Raw genomic sequence first — 15,565 nt, forward strand, 5'->3', positions numbered from 1 at the left:
CCGGGGTGCCCGCACAGGGGCCTGACTGGATCCCGGCCTCGCAGGCGGGCGGAAAGGCGGCCAGGCCCGGCCCCGGCCCCGACACCCCGCCGCAGGGACTCCGCGGCCCGGTCTGTCCCGGGGCGGGGCCGGCGGAGGGGCTCCAGGCCGCCTCTTTACACAGGCGCCGCCGCAGGCACCGCGCAGCGCCAGGACCCCGAGGACCCGCCGCGCCCGCGTCGCTTAGCAACCGCCCGCCGGGGCTGCCCTTCCGCCGGGGCCTCCGCGCACTTCCGCTTCCGGGGCAGGCGAGGGAGATGGCGGCGGCCAGCGAAAGAGAGGAGGAGGCGGCGGCGGCCGACTGGTAACCATGGCAATGGGCGCGGGCCGAGACGGGGGGCCTCGGGCTTCCCCCGCCCCTAGCCCCCTCCCCTCACGGGGCCCCGGGCCTCAGCCCGCTGCCAGGCAGCCCCGCCCTTTCGCGGAGCCCCCCAGCGAGCCCGATCCCCTGCGCCCCCCCCATTTCCTCCTGTAGCCACTCCCCGGCCTCGCCCCCCCCCGGGCCTTCCCCGGCTGCCTCCCCCGCCCGCCTCTGGGCCTTCCCCCGCTGCCCTGGCCGCGCCCTCCCCCCCGGGCCTTCCCCCGCTGCCCTGGCTGTGCCACTTCCAACCCCCCCTCCGCCCCCACTGCCCCTGTTGTGCCACGTCCCAGCTTTGCAGACTGGGACTTCGGTTGGGTTGTTGCCTCCCTGGATCCCTTCCCTCCTTCGCGGTCAGGGTGCAGTTTGCTGGGATGCGATTACACGTTCTGGCTTCCAGAGACGAAAGGCACTTTAAAAATGTGGTCTCCTGATTTGCCTGTTCTTGTGAGATGGGTGCAGGGGCTATAATCTCCGAGTGATCTGGGACGTGTTTTATCTGAGAGACGGGGGTGCTGGCAGCACAGTGCCCTGCATGCAGCAAGTTTAGCGGCTCCCCTCGGAGACCCCTTCCTGGGTATTGGATCACCGGAGCTTTCTTGGCAGCCTCCCATCTGAATAATGACCTGGCCCCAGCCTCCTTAATTCCAGATGTGAGGTGGTCCTAGCTGGAGATAATGCAGCCACAGGAGAAGAATGAAATAGCTATGTCTATAGAGATCCTGTCAACTGAAATTTGCCCCAAACTTTAAACGTAAAGCAAAAAGATAGTTCTTAAAATTTTCAAATACATCTGTTATTTTTAAACAAATAAACTTGCTTGTGCTTTGTTTGCGACTCTGATGTTACAGTTTAGAGTCTGACATGGAAACATAGCTGAATCAAATGTTAGATTTGAGAGTCCTGTAAAGAAAATTCAATAAAAAAAGAAGTTTTCAAAATTCCTTCACTTTTAATAATCTGATAAATAAATGGCAGGTTTCAGAGTAACAGCCGTGTTAGTCTGTATTCGCAAAAAGAAAAGGAGTACTTGTGGCACCTTAGAGACTAAGCAGTTTATTTGAGTATGAGCTTTCGTGAGCTACAGCTCACTTCATTGGATGCATGCATCCGATGAAGTGAGCTGTAGCTCACGAAAGCTCATGCTCAAATAAACTGGTTAGTCTCTAAGGTGCCACAAGTACTCCTTTTCTTTTTGATAGATAAATTACAAACATTTATTTATCATGTGCATTACTGTAGTTCCGAAACAAGAAAGAGACCTCACCCCTTGAAGAGTTTGCTAACTAAATGGGGAACACCGACAAAGGAAGGAGAGAAGAAAGGCACAGACAAGGAAAGTAACTTGCCAAAGGTCACACAACTGGTCAGTGGCAGAACCAGGAATAGAACACATGTTTTCTGAGTCCTAGCCTGTTGTTCTTTCCACTAGACCCTGCTGCCTTCCACATCATGTTTACCTGGACAGTGTCTCTTTAAAACAAATTTCCACAGTATTATTTCTATGCGTAAATTGGGAGTTTGAGAGATGCTTCTGCTGTATAAGGTCCTAAGCAGATCTGTGCATTGCTCAGGGAGGAAGAGGAGGAGGGAGTCATGAATGAACGAGGGAGAGCAGCTCTGTGTGATGTCCCTTCTCTGTTCTCAGGGCTTTGCCATCAGAAGTGGAGGTCTTGGAGTCCATATACCTGGACGAGCTGCAGGTGTCTCGAGGAAATGGCAGGTATTTGTGCTATTACCAGGTATCACTAATTCTGAGGGGTGAGATTTTACCATTTTGGTGTATGTTTATCTCAGAAGTCTGATCTCAGAGCAGTGGTACTGGGAGCAATCCTTGGACTGGCTTGTGTACATAGATGTTACAGGTGTCCAACTGTGGATTCTGCACTTGGGATTCAAAGCCCTGGTGAGCTGAGAATAAGGTTCCAATGGTTGTGTCCAGATTGAATGTTCACTGAGAGGGGGTTCTGCTGTCTTTAGTCCTATGCTGGCGCACTGAGCTCCCTGGCTCGTACCTGAGCTACTGCCAATCTCCGCCCTCGTTCCTAGCCGCTCCTTTTCCTGAGCTGTTAGTGCACTTTGGCCCCATCCCAATGAGCGGTTCCCCTGCTGGGGCGGGGCAGGCACGCTGAGCCTGATGGTCTCCTCTCTGCTGCACTCCATGCACTGTAGCCACTTTTCAGCCCCATGGGGCTTGCCTGGAAGGTTTGTGCTGCTGTGGCAATATGCAGCCCACGTCCCCCTCGCTGCACCGTCTATGCCTCATTAATATTCCTCACGTGATAGCTGGACGCTTCTCCTCAGCCTCCATGCCCCCACAGGTCAGCGCCCTGGGAAATCTGCATTACCCTGCACCCTGCGACCGCGGAGGATCAGGACTCTCAGTACGTCTGCTTCACACTTGTGCTCTCTGTGCCCCCACAGGTAAGGTCACAGTGCCTGACCCCCAGGAGCGCAGCCACGCTTCACAGGGAGGGGCAGGGCAGGACTTTGGGCCCCATTCATTCCTGGATTTGTTTCTTTCTAGTATCCCAATGAAGTGCCGAAAATCTCGATCCGGAATCCGCGGGGGCTGTCAGATGAGCAGATCCAGAAGTGAGTGCTAGGGAAGGGGTTTCCACCTGCCCTCGAGACACAGGAGGGAGGAAACTTCCCGCATTCCAGCTGGGGGTGGGAAACATAAATACCCCCTTTTCCCTCAGATACATGGAATCGCTCTGTCTGTCATCCAGAGCTGCATCGGCCTGGATAGAAAATAAACAAAGGCCACTCAACTGTCCTGCTTCTGTGCACGACCAGCCGCCAGCGGCCTGGGGCTAGGAAGAAAATTCCGCCCATTATTGTCCCCTAGGGGAATCTCTTGCATCTTCTGAAGCAACTGGCACTGTCCTTGTCCAGTCCGGCAGCTCCTGTGTCCTTCCCTCCCCGGTCCCAGATGGTTGTGCATAGGTGTGGTGAGATCTGGATAGTCTTTTGCTGCCAGAACAAGGCTCAAAGAATCAATCCTGAAGCACTTACATGAGAGGAAAGTGATCAGGAACAGTCAGCATGGATTCACCAAGGGAAGGTCATGCCTGACTAATCTAATCGCCTTCTATGATGAGATTACTGGTTCTGTGGATGAAGGGAAAGCAGTGGATGTATTGTTTCTTGACTTTAGCAAAGCTTTTGACACGGTCTCCCACAGTATTCTTGTCAGCAAGTTAAGGAAGTATGGGCTGGATGAATGCACTATAAGGTGGGTAGAAAGTTGGCTAGATTGTCGGGCTCAACGGGTAGTGATCAATGGCTCCATGTCTAGTTGGCAGCCGGTGTCAAGTGGAGTGCCCCAGGGGTCGGTCCTGGGGCCGGTTTTGTTCAATATCTTCATAAATGATCTGGAGGATGGTGTGGATTGCACTCTCAGCAAATTTGCGGATGATACTAAACTGGGAGGAGTGATAGATACGCTGGAGGGCAGGGATAGGATACAGAGGGACCTAGACAAATTGGAGGATTGGGCCAAAAGAAATCTGATGAGGTTCAATAAGGATAAGTGCAGGGTCCTGCACTTAGGATGGAAGAACCCAATGCACAGCTACAGACTAGGGACCGAATGGCTCGGCAGCAGTTCTGTGGAAAAGGACCTGGGGTGACAGTGGACGAGAAGCTGGATATGAGTCAGCAGTGTGCCCTTGTTGCCAAGAAGGCCAATGGCATTTTGGGATGTATAAGTAGGGGCATAGCGAGCAGATCGAGGGACGTGATCATCCCCCTCTATTCAACATTGGTGAGGCCTCATCTGAAGTACTGTGTCCAGTTTTGGGCCCCATACTACAAGAAGGATGTGGATAAATTGGAAAGAGTCCAGCGAAGGGCAACAAAAATGATTAGGGGTCTGGAACACATGACTTATGAGGAGAGGCTGGGGGAACTGGGATTGTTTAGTCTGCAGAAGAGAAGAATGAGGGGGGATTTGATAGCTGCTTTCAACTACCTGAGAGGTGGTTCCAGAGAGGATGGTTCTAGACTATTCTCAGTGGTAGAAGAGGACAGGACGAGGAGTAATGGTCTCAAGTTGCAGTGGGGGAGGTCTAGGTTGGATATTAGGAAAAACTTTTTCACTAGGAGGGTGGTGAAACACTGGAATGCGTTACCTAGGGAGGTGGTAGAATCTCCTTCCTTAGAAGTTTTCAAGGTCAGGCTTGACAAAGCCCTGGCTGGGATGATTTAATTGGGGATTGGTCCTGCTTTGAGCAGGGGGTTGGACTAGACGACCTCGTGAGGTCCCTTCCAACCCTGATATTCTATGATTCAGATCCCACTGAATCTAACCCTGGGTGTTTGGCCTGGTTTTATAGTCTCTCTGCCTTGTCACCAGTGAATGCAGTGGAAGTTGGGTTAGCGGCAGACTTGGTGGGACTAAAATGCTGAGCGGGTTAGCTGGTCACAGACAGGCTGTGTTGAGTAGAGAATCTTCCCTGGTGTCGGCCTTGGCGAAGGGCATGTGTGTACCAAAGAATCCAGGCAGTAGGTAGGAGCCAAAAGCCTGGTGCCTCAGACCTGTTCTAATGGGACTCCTCTTCCTCTGCCCCCGCCCCCACCACCACCAGGGGGGATGGGTAGGTGGGAGGGGGAAGGGTCTGAGCACGTTAACCACATTGGAGCATATGGTTTCTATACCCAACTTGGCGCTGCTATTGACCAATCCAGTGGCTGTCTCAGCCACCTCACCCACTGTATGATAGCGGCTGTTCCCGTCTTAATGCTGCAGTTCACGAGGAGTTAGCACATCCCCTCGTTAGTCACGGGTTTCTGCCTCTTCGTTCCAGGATTTCCCAGACCTTGGGACAAGTTGCGGGGGCTGGGCTCGGGACAGCCGTGCTGTATGAACTGATTGAGGTAAGAGAGATGGGGAGGCCTGGGGTGGGCTGGGCGTGGGGCTAGATACAGGCCAATATTGACACACGCTCGCCTGGTCTCTGCATGTGGGTTGGTTGGGTCAGAGCCTACACCCACCTGGTGCTTTGGGTGGGTAAAGTGTTTGTTCTCCCTCTTTCTATAGAAAGGGAAGGAAATTCTCACCGACAACAACATTCCTCATGGCCAGTGCGTGATCTGTCTCTATGGCTTCCAGGTAGGAACCCCTGCAATCAGCGTGTGGCCCTGCGGTCTGCTAGGGAGAGAAATGGGGTGCATTGGGGGAGGGACTGGCAGCCTGTAGCCCAGGGCTGATGGAGGGGAGGGCCCTGGGAGCAGATGTATCTGAATCAGACCCAGCTGAGGGTGGAGCATTAGTGGAAGGCCCTCTCACCAGGGGAGGGCGCCGTGGGGCACACACAGGGCTCCTTCCAAATGGCCTCATCTCGTTGTACAGGAGAGAGAAGCGTTCACAAAGACTCAGTGCTACCACTATTTCCACTCTCACTGCCTGGCTCGCTACGCCCAGCACATGGAGGAGGAAATTCATGTGCAACAGGAAGAGAGAGAGCAGCACCTGGCACCTCCTTCCAAGCAGGTAAGAGGGCCTGGGCCTCTCCCAGGTGTCACATAGAGGAGGCCTTGCTCTCCCAGGCCAGTCACACAAAGTGTGGACTAAATAGCACCAGTGCCCAGAAAACAGGTCCAAGACCCCTCACAGCCAGTGTCCTGAGAACAGCCCCCGCTGTCAAGCTAGGGCCATCTCAGCCAACACACATTGCCCAGTAGTGTCTGCGAGGAGAGACAGTCCCTCGGGTACGGGCAACCTGAGCCATTTAAGGCTTTATTGGTTATAACCAGCTCCTTTAAAGTTATTAATCAGCTGTTAGACTACAACTCCCAGCATGCCCTGGTGGCATAAATTGACCAAACTACCAGCCAGCCAAACCAGGAATCCCCTGGTGCATTTGGCGTGGGAATTACAACACTCAGCAAGGCTATTGCAGTGCTGCAAAAGCCATATGAGCACTAAAGCTAAGGATAGACAGCTGGGCAGCCAGGCATCCTCTGCCCCACTAGAGCAGTGCCTGGGGAAGCCTGGGACTCAAAGAACCTGGGGGTTCATTTCCTGGAGGGGCAGGGGGAGTTAGTGCGATGGGGCTGTGTGCCAGCTCTCTCTTCTCCCTGCAGGGAGTCGGAGTGCAGTGCCCCGTCTGCCGGGAAACACTAATCTACGACCTCTCCGCTCTGCGGGCAGCGCCCCCCCCTCAGCACCCGGTGGTAAGAAGTCCCTAGCTGGAACCCCACCCACAGATCTGGGAGGGAGTGTTTGGGGGGTCCCTGAGGCACACTTCAAGGGCCTCCCCAAGCACTCGCACGCCCCAGGGCTTCTGGCTGTTTCTGCTGGGTATTTGCTAGAACTTGGCAGATACTCACTGTTCACGTTAACATTTAGCCTTAAATGCATCCACCTCATAGCAACTGGACAGTCCTTATGTAAACTCTTCCCCTTTCCCGCTGAGTGCAGCCCCCATCTTCCTTGGGCTGGGAAAGGACAGAGAGGCGTGCCCAGCCGCATCCCATGGTTACTGTTTGCTTTTCTGATGTAGCCAGGTGACCTGCCTCTGGGAGGGGAACAGGTCCGCTTGTGTGTGATGGGTATAAACACCCTGGAGAGGGAAGGGTGCTGCTGTCCCTGGGGAGAGGACGAGGCTGGGGCCCTGCCCCAAAGAGCCTCCGGCCCATCCAAACTGCAGGGTTAATGGGATGGGAGTAAGCCAAGGAAACGTGGCTCAATTTCGGGAATCTTCCTGCACTCGCTAGAGCCTTCTCCCAAGGGGCGGGACGGAGGTCCTGTCGCTTCAGTAAGTTAAGATCCAACAGGCCAAAGCCCTAGGGCACAAATTGGAGGAAGTGATCCTGCCCTGGCTCTGGGGGATGGGACAGATGGGCCGCTTGGGCTTTTGCTGCTCTGATTTCTAGGCTGCAGTTAGAAAGAATTGCAGCTTCCCTTCAGTAAGTCTCTAATTCTTGTTGGCTCATGTAGACTCTGCCGGCTCTCCAGGCCCCTTGCAGGGACACAGGCGTGACCGGACTGCGGTTCAGCTGGTCCAGTCTGCTGTCTCTGCCTGTGGCTACTCTGTGTCCGACTAACACAGAGGAGCCCAACGCCAGTTGCTGCAGGGGAGCACGCGTGGGTCACTAGGCTGCTGGCTCGGGACAGAGGGAGACCTGGGCTCCCAGGTCTAGCTGAATGCCCCGGTCAGTAGCCTTGCAGGCGTGTGGGTTGGGTGATTTACCCATCTGGGAGCAGCCGCTCTGCCAGGCTGGATATTGACAGAGCTCAGCACTAACGCACCCGACCCCCTCTCCCCCAGGAGCCATACAGGCCTGATGCAAAGGCGCTACGGACCCGAGAGGAACTGCAGATAATCTACCAAAGGCAGCAACAGAAGGGCGGGATCATTGACCCCGAGGCAGAGAGAAACCGCTACTTCATCACCCTCCAGGCGGTACGCGGCTCCTCAGGGCCGGACATTGCCGGGAGCTCTCCAGTGCTGCCCTGATGTGGTGCAGGAGCGGCTCTGGGCTGCGGGCTCTGGCCGCGTGTGCAGGGAATGGGGCGCAGGGCTCTGCTGTTCCTGCCTTCCAGAGCTCCTGCTCGCTATGGGGGCACGGCAGGATCCTTTGCCTGCTGCCGTGTGATGTTCCAACATGCCAGAGAGCGGTCGGGGGGGTGGGTTTCAGGTCCCAGATTGTGACTGGGGGCGGGTGACCCGGCGCAGAGGAGCGACCAAGGGCTGCCTGGTGCTGGGACTGTAGTGGGTGTGGGGTGTGCTTGTGACAGCTGGGCCTGGCGCAGCAGCCGCGGGGCCTTTCCCTAAAGAAAAGCAGGAGTCAGGTGGCCTGACAGGCCAGGCCCTCTCCTCACCATTGGCTCTTTTCTCTCTCAGCCTCCAGCGGCTGCTGATCCTGGCCACGGAGCCGCCGCTGAGCTGCTGACTCCTGAAAATGCCATGGCTGCCACTGGGCAGCTCTGCCAACCACCGGCCCCAGAACGTGCTGCGGAGCCTGCCAGCCATCCCCGAGCTCTAGCTCTGGGGAGAGAACCCGGGCAGCTGGCAAAAGCGTCTGTCCCCCTGGAGCACCAGAGCAAGAGAGAGAGGCACCGAGGGGAGAGGCCGGGATTCCGAGGCCAGGGCAGGCAGCCGTACAGCAACCCACAAGCAGCAGCTACGGAAACTTACCGCTTTCTCCGTGGCTCTGGGGGACCCGGCGGTTTCGACTGGAGACCCGAACGGAGAGAGGACAGGAGCCAGAGACCCAGTGTGGGATATAGCCAGGAGTTCCCTAAGCCGCATGGCAGAGGCAGAGTGGCTACCTTTGTTGGTAGGAAAGAGTCAGGCCCTGATGGCATCTTGCCCGGGAGAGGGGCACTGGACTTGAAAGAGGAGCATCCCGCTGTGGGGAGTTGGACGCCGGAGCAGGGAGCTGAGACCCAGAGCAGGGAGAAGGAAAACCGGGCACTAAACCAGCGTGACCCCAGGAGCCCCACCAGCTGGCAGGGCCATCACAGAACCTGGGACTGTGGGAGATGGGAGAAATCCCGGGGCAGGGAGCGTAGTTCCTATCCCAGGGTGCCACAGGGGCGAGGGGCATTCATGCCCAGTGCAAGGAGAGACCCCCATGGCCAAGTGAAGGAGGATGGCTCCTAGCAGGGTGGGGGGGCAGGGGCTGGTGCAGGGGGGGCCTTTCCTGGGGAGAACAATAAAGAGTCTACTGGAATATCAGCTGTCCGCCTCCGTATCCCAGGAGACGGGCCAGCCCAGATCTCTCCGTGGGTGTGGGTGGCTGGCACAGGACACCTCTTCGTGGGTAAAACACTTTCTGGAGAGGAACACAGTGAGAGTGTGATGAGCTGGGCACGTGGTGGGGGTGGGGGAAGTGGACTCACGTCTTAGTAAACCAGCGGCAGGTGCGGTTACTAATGGCTGCGTTGCAGGGTCTCTTGGCAGATAGCTTGACAATCGCCTGGTTAGTCCTGGGCAGGCAAAATCCCTCTCTTGGCCTTGAAGGCAGGACCCAGGAGTAGCCAGATGCCGCTTGACTGCAGCCATCTACATAAGGGCTACGCAGGGTCTTCCCCATGCTTCAGGCTCTGCCCCGAGGCCAGCCTAGACTGGCTCCTCTGAGCAGGGACAGTGGCCCTGCTGCTAGCCCTGCCTGGATCTGCGATGCTGTCAGCAGCAATGCTAGAGCTGAAGTGAGGGTGGGACTGTCCCACGGAGCAGAACGGCCGCAGGAAGCCAGGCCCTGCTCAGTGCCAGCGAGCAAGGCCAGGGCGCGGGGAGAATCCCAGCTCTCGTGTCCTGGGCTCTCCTGAGGGTGAACTCCAGCTGCTTGCTATAGGGTCAGCTCCCCCCGGGATAGCACTACCGTTCCTCTTGAGCTGGGAGCGTCGCTTTACTGACAGCCCCCACCCCCGACTACTTAGAGCTCGACTTGGTCCAGCTCCAGTAGCTTCGAGCCGCCTGGGCCATGGGGGTTCTAGTGCTTTGGGTTCTTCCAGGTCCTGCCATTGGTTCCATTTCCCTGTTGATCATATTCAAAAGGGGCTTGGCCTGTCCCTTTTCCAGCATCACCCCCTTTTCTGCTTGCTCACCGATCAGAACCGGTTCTCCTCCCCTCCTTGTAAACATCCCTGAATAGACCACAGTGAACGCCCCCTGGTGCAGCTGGTGCTCCAGGCTTCATGTGGTTAATGGCTGTTGTCTTCCCTCTGAGGACTGCCCCCTACCACAGCTTTTCTCAGCACTCTCCAGTCCCTGTGAGCCCAGCCATCACTTGGGGGGTGGGGGGGGCGTTACTCCCCTGCTCTCCGTACAGCCCAAGACCAGCTCCCCATGGTATCCCAATGAACAACCCCTCTGTAAACATTAATCCACGCTTGCCCCTGCCGGTTGGTGGTACTCCAGCCTGGGCTTCCTGGTCCCTGGGATTAGGCCCCAGCCAGGTTGCGTGGGACTTGACTTGAGGGACTCTCTAGTCTGTGATCAAATTGGATTATTTCACTTATTCGCAACCGTTTGCTCATCTCTCCAGCCCTCTCAGCAAATCTGAGCGTTATGTTCTCATCCCTCTCCTGGGATGGTTGTGCCTGTCGTTAAAGAGAACTTACGTCTCCCCTTTGACGGAACAGCGGGGCAGCCAGTGAAGTCTATGGGGAGGGGGCAGGTGTTAAGACCCTTGATCCCAATTTTTTGTCCTCTGATTCTTGTCTCAGTGAACCTTCATCTTCCTCACTTCTCTGGGCAGAGCACGTGACAGTGTCCCAAAGCCTGTTTGAACAGAGAGATTCTCTGGTGCAGCGCTGACCTATTTCCCATTCCGCACTGACATTCAGTGCCCTTGATGCAATTAAAAGACTCGGCACCTGGGTTTGCACAGACCACGGACCCGGTTTTAGCTTAGATGCTCAGCATGAGAAGCTGGATGGTGTGTGAGCCACCAGAGAAAGGAATTTCCACCGCAATAAAAAACAGGACCAAATCCTGCTCTGCCATCCTCTTGTCTCCTGCTGCAGAGCGGAGAGCAGAATTTAACCCCCTGCTACTCCGCTTGTTCCCCCCCCCGCCCAAGTACCTGTAGCTTGAAGCTGGTTCTCTCTCTTGGAAACCAGGTGCTTTAAGTTTTGCTGTTCAAACCTCCACAGCCCCCTTGGGAATATTCTTTATGGCCAGCCAGGGAATCCCGTGATCTAGGAGGGCAGGGAATTGATCCGTCTCATTCACACGAAAAAGGTTCCTAGAAAAGGTGACTTTTCTTAACATGCTGATCAGAACCAGGAACCATCCTCTGGGGGAGTGGGGGCGGGCACAGAACAAAAGGAGGGTGAGAGACATTCCCCATTGTGGGCGGGGGGGCTTTTAGATTTAAAAAAAATCTATGCTTAAATGTTGGACATGAACTTGGCAGGAGCCAGGGGCAGCTGGAGCGGCTGCCTGTCGCTGAACTATCTGGCGGGGTAAGTGGTAAATTCTCAGACTGCAGCTGGAGGGTTGCACCCCGTGATTCCTGTGCTGGCAGGAGGGACAGCTCCGCTCTCCCTCTGCAGCAAGCTGCCTAGGCCTCCCAGGAGCCAGGCAGCTCTCGCGCTGACCCCGAATACAGAGCAGCCGGACACACGTTAACCAGAGTTGTCTGGTGATGAGAGCAGGGCACGGGGCAGTGGGATGCGGCAGTTCTGTCCTTAACTTAACTCTGCCCCAGGCATGTATGGTGATCTTGGGCAAGCCACAGTGCCGCTCTGTGCCTCTGTTTCCCCAGCTGCGAAATGGGTGTAATCACAGCAACCTGCCTCCTAGGGCTGGGTGAGGCTTACCGTGTGTCCAGCCCTCGGCTGAAAGGCGTCGCCAACGTGCAAACGAGTAGCCATGTTTAAAGCCTGTAGCGTGAACATCGGAGCTGCTCGTGTTGTGCAGACACACCTGGGGGCTCCAGCATGGGAGGGGCCCAGCTGGGATGCGGGAGGTTGAGAGGAAAGCAGCCCCTGCAAGGACTCGGCTCTGCGTGGAGACAGCTGGGCAGCAGCGTCCCCGCGGGCCCTGCCTCTCAAGCCCCCTGAGAGGCTCAGCCAGCCTGTCCGTGGGGGCGGGCACTGCACAGACGCCCCAGCCGGGTCCCTGCCCCACAGCGCTTGCAACCGGAGCTGTCACCCCCCGAGCCAGGATGCAACCAAGCTTTCCTCAGCCCAGGGCTCTTTCTTTACAGGCGCTCTGAGTGTGCCACTCCTGACCCGTCCACCGCTCGTAAGGAAATCCTGAGACCGACTCCAAAGACACAGGGCCGCTTCCCCTGGCGGTCGCTATGTTGATGTAAACAGTTACCTGCATTTGGCCCGTCGACCCTGCACAGCTGGGCAGAGGGCAGGTCGAAAAGGCAAGGCTTGGCCTGTTGTTAACACAGCGACAGCCGGGCTCTGAGCGGCATGAACGTGACGAGGTCGGGCACTGGGCAGCCATCAGGATGCGGCTACATCTTGGGATTGCAGGGGGAGAGCTCCAGGCAGAGCCCGTCTCCATCACATTAGCCAGGACGATACCGATTGTAGAGAGATCTCGGTGCATGTGCTCAGGGGCCTGGGCGTGCAGCACCCTGCAGATCACAAGGGCATCGGGCGGGCTGGACTGGTAACGAGTGCCAGTCGGGCACCTCTCCACTGCAGGGAGCTGGTCAGCTTCCCCCTGACAGCGTCCCCGGCGCTCTCTTCCCGGGCCCAGAGCAAAGTCTGCATCCTGCCGGCCGGGGTGGTGCAGGAGAATCCATTGTGCAGACAGCCAGGCCCCCAGGCGGGCGCTGATATCCAGGTCCAGCAACGCAGGACCCCGCTGTTAGGCACAACCAGGCTGCACCGCTGCCCACAGACCCAGCGGCTGTGTACAGACCTGGACGGCTGCTTCTCTGCTGGGTTCGTGTGAGGGAGGAGGGAGCACAGGGTACATGGCAAGTCTCCATCAGACACCCCCTGATGTTGAGTGGGGTGATTCAGCACAGGACCCTTGGGGGCCTCTATGGAAGCAGGGTCAATGGACCTTGGGAAGACACTGTGGTGTCTCCACCCCCAAAGAAGAAACACATGTGGGTTGGGCTTACGGGTCAAAGAATACACCTCAAACATTTACTGGGCTATAAAAAAGAAGGGGAGAGACCCTTGTCGTTGGCCATCACTTGGGGGATTCCAGGGCCCAGAGCTCTTGAAATCTCACAATGTTGGGCCCTTCAGCTAAGGGGGTTGAGGTCCCTGGGGACAGAAACCTGCTTGGGCAAAGATTGTGACTTGCTGAAGTTTTAGTTGTAAAAGGGAATTTCTACTTTTCTTTGCTTGTCTCCCTCCTGTCTTCACGGGTATCATGCAACTCTAGGTCTCTTCCTTTAATACACTGTAAACCAAGTTAATGCTGTGATTGAAATAAGCGTGTAGGGCAAACCCCAGTTCTACTAATGAGCTGCAGTAAGTTGACCCTTTAAAGGAGCAACGAACTTAACTTGTGTGTGTTCAGGGAGAGGGCTGGACGTTGCAGGCAGATGGGCTGGGGAAATTCGGGATCAGGAGGGCGTCGGGGTCCTTCTGCAAAAAGTAACAGGCGGTGGAAGCTGCATGCTTGGCAGCAGGGCTGTGAGACACAGCAGCTCTGCAGTGAAGGTACCAGAGTGGCAGGGCAGGCGGTGACATAGCTCTTCACTGGTCTGGGTTGAACCCCAAAATGTCTCTCTCTCTCACACACCATCTTCCCTGTGCACTGTGCTCAGAGGAGTGTCGCAGTCCAAGAGGAACGGCTACACCAAAGCAGAATGCTCAGAGTGGGGGTCCGGGCGACTGAACCAGTCACAGCTGAGACAGCCGATCCCCTCTGAGCAGGGCTTAGCTGAGACGCCCAGGCGACGGTCCCTGCGGGCGGGGTCAACGGAAGGGCCCAGGAAGTGGGGGGGACACTAGCAATGTTATCCTGGGTCTTCCTCGCTCCCCCACAGGCCTGGCCCGCCCCTCACCACACCTGAAAATGGTGTCCCAGCTGCCCAGAGAGCGGTTCCAGGATGAGGCCGATGGTGTCACTGAAGTGCTGCGTCTCCACGGGGAGCTCCTGCTCCAGGCACCCAACAAGCTTCGCGCCAGTGAAGACTGAAGTGACCTCGGTATTTCCGGCAGGAGCTGCCTCTCCGAGCAGAGAGGGGGCACCGGACAAGGGGTCCAGCAGGTATGTTACTGGGAAGCATTCCCATGGCGTGTGCCAGACCCACACAGCACATCTCTCCCCCCACCATGCACACAGCTCAGCTACACAGGGAGACAGAGATCAAACCCAGAGGGTACAAGGAGCACCCGCCCACTGAAGATCATAGGTGCATTTCAGTGGGCTTCTGCTCAGGCCCTAGGTGACCCTAAATGTTCTGCCCATCAGGCTCTCGCCAGCTGGCAGCAGGCCTCCTCTGGAGAGGGCAACGCCGGGGGCCCTGGAGCCAGGAAGACCATAGTTCTAATCCCAGCTCGGATGCTAACCGACCACGTGGCCTTGGGCAAGTTACTTCCCCTTATACCCTCGCAAGCCGACTCGACCCAGACAGGAGCCGCCTACAGGCGCTGGGTGTAGGCTGGGTCAGAAAACAACCCGTGCCTCTCATCACCACCTCCTGCCTGGCGCGGCTGCAGCTTGCCCCACTCCTGCTGGCCGCTGCCACCTCCCTTTGCTGCGTGCTGAGGAGTTGCAACGTCTCTTGCTTCGCCACACGCTCAGTGCAGCGAGGTGGCGGCCGCAGGAACGGGCAGGGGTGCGCCAGAGACGGATCCCGGCATGGGGAGCGGGAAGTCCCCAGCACAGGTGGTGCAGACTCAGGTTCCGGCTGGGCCTGAAAACGACTCAACCCACTCAGGGTCAGGTGGGCTCGGGCTAGGCTTGAAAATGAGGCTAGAGCAGCCCTCTACCTCGTTTCCCTGTGCCTCTGTTTCCCCCCTCAATAAAACGGAGATAATACTACAGCAGGGACAGCTCACGTGAGTCAGAAAGAGCCTGTCTTGGAGCTTGATCCGCTGATGGGGATGGAAAGATTCCCACGAACTTAACAGGTGCTGGACCGTGCCCTTATTGTGAGCGCACGCAGTGACCAAGTCTGTGCCAGTGAAGATCAGAGGGCACTCATTTCCTAGGCACAGCAGACATGCTTAGGCTGCGAGCTCCTTGGGGCAAAGACCGTTAGCCTGCGAGCGCTCTGGGACAGGAACTGTCTTCTTGTTCTGGGGTTGTAGCGTGACAGGCTCCCGGGCCTGGCCTGTGGGCCCCTGGAAACTCCCCCAGTACAGATCACTCAGTAACAATACCCGCAGATACAGAGCAGGTTAATGAAAGTTTGCAAAGCACCTAGAAGACAGAAGGCCCCATAGGGGCATGGTAGATGCTTGGTAGGGTTGAAAAGGGCCCCGTCCCCCTACTTCACGCTGTGTTGTATTTACAGAGAACATTCAAAAGCAGCTGGCAAATATTATGCTCCAGAGCGGAGCCAGGCATCATCTCGAGCTTCCTCTCTATTATCTCCTCACTCTGTCTTTCACTTAGCTCACTGGGCCACCCCGTGTGGGGATGGGATATGGCCAGGTGATTAGCAGGCTCAGAATGCCCTGGCATTTCAGGCACAGCTGGGGTCCTGCACGCTAGCAGCTGCATCTGGGGAGGAGCGATCACGCTGGACAGTGGGAATACCGTGGGAATCAGGGTG

At 56.7% G+C, this 15,565-nt stretch overlaps 1 protein-coding gene across 3 annotated transcripts; it reads left to right on the forward strand.

Moving 5' to 3' along the window:
- The first annotated feature begins 293 nt into the window (after positions 1 to 293).
- On the forward strand, positions 294 to 9,029 carry RNF25 (ring finger protein 25). Of its 3 annotated transcripts, XM_077830191.1 has the most exons (10): positions 294 to 343; positions 2,046 to 2,120; positions 2,719 to 2,821; positions 2,925 to 2,992; positions 5,209 to 5,278; positions 5,442 to 5,513; positions 5,754 to 5,894; positions 6,488 to 6,577; positions 7,675 to 7,809; positions 8,251 to 9,029. In XM_077830191.1, the coding sequence occupies exons 1-10, from the start codon at positions 297 to 299 to the stop codon at positions 9,010 to 9,012; spliced, it is 1,563 nt and encodes a 520-aa protein (XP_077686317.1). In that variant the 5' UTR covers positions 294 to 296; the 3' UTR covers positions 9,013 to 9,029. The 3 variants fall into 3 exon arrangements, with proteins under 3 accessions (XP_077686317.1, XP_077686316.1, XP_077686318.1); XM_077830190.1 differs by lacking the exon at positions 294 to 343 and having other exon boundaries at positions 1,646 to 2,120; positions 2,702 to 2,821; XM_077830192.1 differs by lacking the exons at positions 294 to 343; positions 6,488 to 6,577 and having other exon boundaries at positions 1,646 to 2,120; positions 2,702 to 2,821.
- The last annotated feature ends 6,536 nt before the right edge of the window (positions 9,030 to 15,565 follow it).

The sequence above is a fragment of the Eretmochelys imbricata genome, chromosome 11 (genome assembly GCF_965152235.1).
Source record: "Eretmochelys imbricata isolate rEreImb1 chromosome 11, rEreImb1.hap1, whole genome shotgun sequence".
In the NCBI taxonomy this organism is placed as follows: Eukaryota; Metazoa; Chordata; order Testudines; family Cheloniidae; genus Eretmochelys; species Eretmochelys imbricata.